The sequence below is a fragment of the Brassica oleracea genome, unplaced genomic scaffold (assembly GCF_000695525.1).
Source record: "Brassica oleracea var. oleracea cultivar TO1000 unplaced genomic scaffold, BOL UnpScaffold01765, whole genome shotgun sequence".
Classification (NCBI taxonomy): Eukaryota; Viridiplantae; Streptophyta; class Magnoliopsida; order Brassicales; family Brassicaceae; genus Brassica; species Brassica oleracea.
The window spans coordinates 1-3,980 of record NW_013618297.1 but is presented as its reverse complement, the minus strand read 5'-3'; the positions used below and the strand labels follow the sequence as shown (position 1 = coordinate 3,980).

The 3,980-nt window shown below is 41.8% G+C and overlaps 2 protein-coding genes across 3 annotated transcripts; both read left to right on the top strand.

The window, feature by feature from the left end:
- Nucleotides 1-266: 266 nt before the first annotated feature.
- LOC106321486 (CAX-interacting protein 4-like) lies at nt 267-1,777 on the top strand. 2 transcript variants are annotated; one of them, XM_013759744.1, is made up of 2 exons: nt 267-437; nt 575-1,777. In XM_013759744.1, the coding sequence occupies exon 2, from the start codon at nt 604-606 to the stop codon at nt 1,570-1,572; it is 969 nt and encodes a 322-aa protein (XP_013615198.1). In that variant the 5' UTR covers nt 267-437; nt 575-603; the 3' UTR covers nt 1,573-1,777. The 2 variants fall into 2 exon arrangements, with proteins under 2 accessions (XP_013615198.1, XP_013615199.1); XM_013759745.1 differs by having other exon boundaries at nt 330-437; nt 592-1,777.
- A 237-nt stretch (nt 1,778-2,014) lies between these two features.
- On the top strand, nt 2,015-3,191 carry LOC106321487 (outer envelope pore protein 16-1, chloroplastic). Its single transcript, XM_013759746.1, has 6 exons — nt 2,015-2,240; nt 2,319-2,370; nt 2,467-2,498; nt 2,593-2,626; nt 2,738-2,805; nt 2,898-3,191. The coding sequence occupies exons 1-6, from the start codon at nt 2,127-2,129 to the stop codon at nt 3,042-3,044; spliced, it is 447 nt and encodes a 148-aa protein (XP_013615200.1). The 5' UTR covers nt 2,015-2,126; the 3' UTR covers nt 3,045-3,191.
- Nucleotides 3,192-3,980: the final 789 nt, after the last annotated feature.

Below are 3,980 nucleotides of genomic sequence, written 5' to 3'. Positions count from 1 at the left end.
TAGTAACTCGCTAGGTCCGGAGTAGCCGTCCGACTAGTGTCTAACGTAGTTTCGAATAGGGAGTATATCTAATGGATAAATGATTTTGATATTTTTTTTAATTGTTTTTAGTGTCTTGTTAGCTATTAGATATCAGGCCCATAAAGGAATAAAATCAGAACAAAGCGCCATTGTAGCTGAGCCCATCAAAAGTCGAAACAGATGAATTTAAAATTTAACCAATGTCATACATGGATAAATTTTGAAAAGATACAAAGATTAGGGGTGTAGATGCAAACTAGTAAAAGCTGAAGTCGGTTCCCATTCTCTCCCGATCTTTTATTAATTCACCCTCAGACTTTTCGCCTCTTTTATTCTCTCAATCACACGATAAGAGAGGAAAGAACCAAAGCTCCGTCTCTCTCTCTCTCTCCGGCGATTACTTCCGATCTAATCCGGTAAGCAATATCCTCTTCTCTTTATGTTCTTCATAGAATCTTAATTCATTTGAAACCCTAGGATCTACAGATAGTATTTCGAAACCCTAGATTTCGTGTAATCGAATCTCTAATTCGAAAATTGATTGGTTAATTAGGTTTTGAGATTCTTTAGGGTTTCTTGAAGATGCCGGCCACCGCGGGAAGAGTTCGCATGCCTGCGAACAACCGTGTCCACAGCAGCGCGGCGCTTCAGACTCACGGCATATGGCAGAGCGCGATCGGTTACGATCCCTACGCGCCAACGGCCAAAGAAGAGCCGAAGACGACTCAGCAGAAGACCGATGACCCTGAGAACTCTTACGCGAGCTTCCAGGGTCTTTTGGCTCTAGCGCGCATCACTGGATCCAACAACGACGAGGCTCGCGGGTCTTGTAAGAAGTGTGGGCGTGTTGGGCACTTGACGTATCAGTGTAGGAACTTTTTGAGTACGAAGGAGGATAAGGAGAAGGATGGTGGTGAGATTGAAGCTGCTGTTATGGCGGGGTTGGAGAAGGTTAGGAGGTGTGCTGGGAGAGGTGAGGTTGAGGAGGTAGAGAGTAGTGAGGAGGAGGAGGAGAGTGAGAGTGAGGATTCTGATGTTGATTCTGAGATTGAGAAGATTATTGCTGAGAGGTATGGGAAGAAGAAGGGTAGTGGCAGTAGTAGTAGTGTTAAGAAGAAGAAGAAGCGTGATGAGTCTGAGTCTGATTCTGATCCTGGAGATAGGAAGAGGAGGAGGAGGTCGAAGAAGCGGAGGACGCATAAGAGGAGGAGTGTGAGTGAGTCTGAGGAGGAGGAAGAAGGAAGGAGTAAGAGAAGGAAGGAGAGGAGGGGAAGAAAGAGAGATGATGATTCTGATGAGTCTTCTGATGAAGAGAGAAGTGTTAAGAGAAAGAGTAGGAAGGAGAAGAGGAGAAGGAGGAGCAGGCGTAACCGTTCTGATGATTCGGAGTCATCTGAGGATGATGCAAGTGGTACAAGGCAGAAGCGCAGGAACAAAGTGGCAGCTTCTTCTGACTCTGATGTCTCGGGTGATAATGATTCACGTGTTGGGAGGGGTTCTTCTAAGAGGTATGAGAAGAAGAGCAGGAAACGCCATCACAGGAAGGACTGAAGCAAAAGATGTATCAGGTTCTGCCATTTGATGTCTCCATTACAACTTTCTTATCAATCTATGTACAATAATGAATGAAACCTGCCTATGGGATTTGATTTGTGTTTGGCTCTTGTGGTCTCTTTGTTTCAAGCACGTATGGTTGAGATACTGTTGTTAATTCTGTGATGATTTGTTTCTAAAGTTGCGATCTTTTAAGTTATTATTGCCAATTAGTTTTACAAGAGTGAACAAGTCGGCCATAAAGCTGAGAAGTCGGCAACAGTCGTTGTAGAGAGAGATCACAAGACTCGTGAATTGGTTTTGGCATGGTATCTGAGGGTAGTGTCGTCATTTAAAGAGCTCGAGTTTCATTGCTCAGCTCATATCTCCTTGTGGGTCATGTTAATCTATTCTCCACCGTTGAAGCAAAAGTTAAAAAAGAAATAAGAAAATATCAATCTTGAAACTTTATAAATCCCAAGAAAATAGGTGAAGTTGGTTCAGAACAAAAGATCCAACGAGAAAAATATCTCAAAAACACACAAAGGAAGAAGAAGAAGAAGAAGAAGAAGATGCCTTCAAGCACATTCTCTGGAACTGTGAGCTCACCGAAGCTGTCAGTGGCAGTGGACACGGGCAACCCTTTTCTCAACCTCACCGTTGATGGTTTCCTCAAGATCGGAGCTGTAAATATAATCTATCTATCTCTCTTTCTATCTCTCATCTCATTGTTTTATATTTGATTTTCTGAATGGGTTTTATAGGTTGGAGTCACAAAATCTCTTGTGGAAGACACTTACAAAGCCATCGACAAAGGTAAAGTCCTAAAACCAAAATATGAAAGCTCGACTCGTTGGTAGATCTGTTTTTTTTTTTGCCTCTTATGGTTTGTGTTGTTGATCATGTGGTTAGGGAGTGTTTCCAAGAGCACTCTTGAGCATGCGGTGAGTACTATTTTATCAAACCCATGTGTATGATATGTGTGTGTGTCTGAAAAAACAAACGTCTCATCTATTGTGTTACACATTATGGTTGCAGCTTAAGAAGATGTGCAAAGAAGGTGTTTACTGGGGTACGTTGCTTTCTAAAGCCATTGTTTTAGTTTTACCAATGGATAATAAATGATTTTAAAATAATAATAAAAGCTCAAATTTGCAACAAATATATGAATGAATATGATCAGGATCTGTGGCTGGAGTTTATGTTGGAACAGAGTATGGAATCGAACGTATCCGTGGCACTAGAGATTGGGTACTACGTTCATTAGTCATTACATCCACACACATTGAGCTATTCTTTTTTGCAAAACTTATGAATGATTGTTTTGAAACTTTTGCTATCAGAAAAACGCAATGTTGGCAGGCGCGGCGACAGGAGCAGTGATCTCTGCGGCTACCAACAAAGGGAAAGACAAGGTCGTGATCGATGCCATTATGGGTGGCGCTCTTGCAACTGCGTCCCAGTTCCTTAACAATCATTATTTCTACTGAGTTTCAATCTTCCTATTAGGACCAAGTTTGGATTGTTATATCCAAATTTGGTCCTTATGGTGTGGGTTTCTTTGTTTGTTTCCAATAAAAAGATGTATTACTTTTGAATGAATTGAATTCGAGTAACATGAACGTTTAGCAATGGTCTGTGGTCTTCTAAAAACTCTTTGGCCAACTCCAGAGGAGTCTTGTTCATTACTTTATTCTCCATGTTTGGCGGTGTGAAGTTACATAACGTAGAATAAGGAGTTGTTCGATGTGTACAGTTAGCTATAGTCAAAGAAAACCAAATGAATGAATGAAAGGTTAGGAATAGATATTGAGAGCTTCTTCAAAGGTGTTAAGAAAAGATATATATAGAACTGTTATGAACCAGATTGTGGATGACTCATAATCAAAAGATTATGATTCGTAATCTTTCCATTTATCTATGACGGTGTAATCTCCTATATAAGCAAACTCTATGTTATGAATAAAGATAGACTTTTCCATTACTTTTATAACACGTTATCAGCACGAAACTCTAAATCCCTAAGCTAATACCCAAATCGAAAAATCCTAAAATCCTAACCCTAGCCGGCGATCCGACGAACTCTAAACTCCGATCGCGTCTCTTGTTCCCGCATCTGTTCCAGCTCGCGTCCCCGATCAGCTTCAGCCCAAGGCGTTCCTGATCCTAACTCAGACGTTCGCGACCCGAGAGCAGCTCCAACATGCGACCTCTTCCTCGTTCGCGACATCATCATACAGCTCGCGTCCGACGATCAAGGCGTTCCCGATCAAGCAACAAAGGACGTCCGCGACATGATAGAAGCGACTCGATCCATTCCAGCTCGCGTTTCGTTCGTGTCCAGTTCGCGGATCAACTCTTTTGGTGGTCCGATTCAACAATCATCTAAGGTTAAAAGGTAATTCAAAACCTAAGAACCCATAATC

Excerpts from the sequence above, each read along its gene's own strand:
- LOC106321486 (XM_013759744.1), top strand. The coding sequence starts at position 604 with ATGCCGGCCACCGCGGGAAGAGTTCGCATGCCTGCGAACAACCGTGTC.
- LOC106321487 (XM_013759746.1), top strand. The coding sequence starts at position 2,127 with ATGCCTTCAAGCACATTCTCTGGAACTGTGAGCTCACCGAAGCTGTCA. Across the intron at positions 2,371-2,466 it reads TTACAAAGCCATCGACAAAG|GGAGTGTTTCCAAGAGCACT; the intron begins GTAAAGTCCTAA and ends TCATGTGGTTAG. Across the intron at positions 2,806-2,897 it reads TCCGTGGCACTAGAGATTGG|AAAAACGCAATGTTGGCAGG; the intron begins GTACTACGTTCA and ends TTTTGCTATCAG.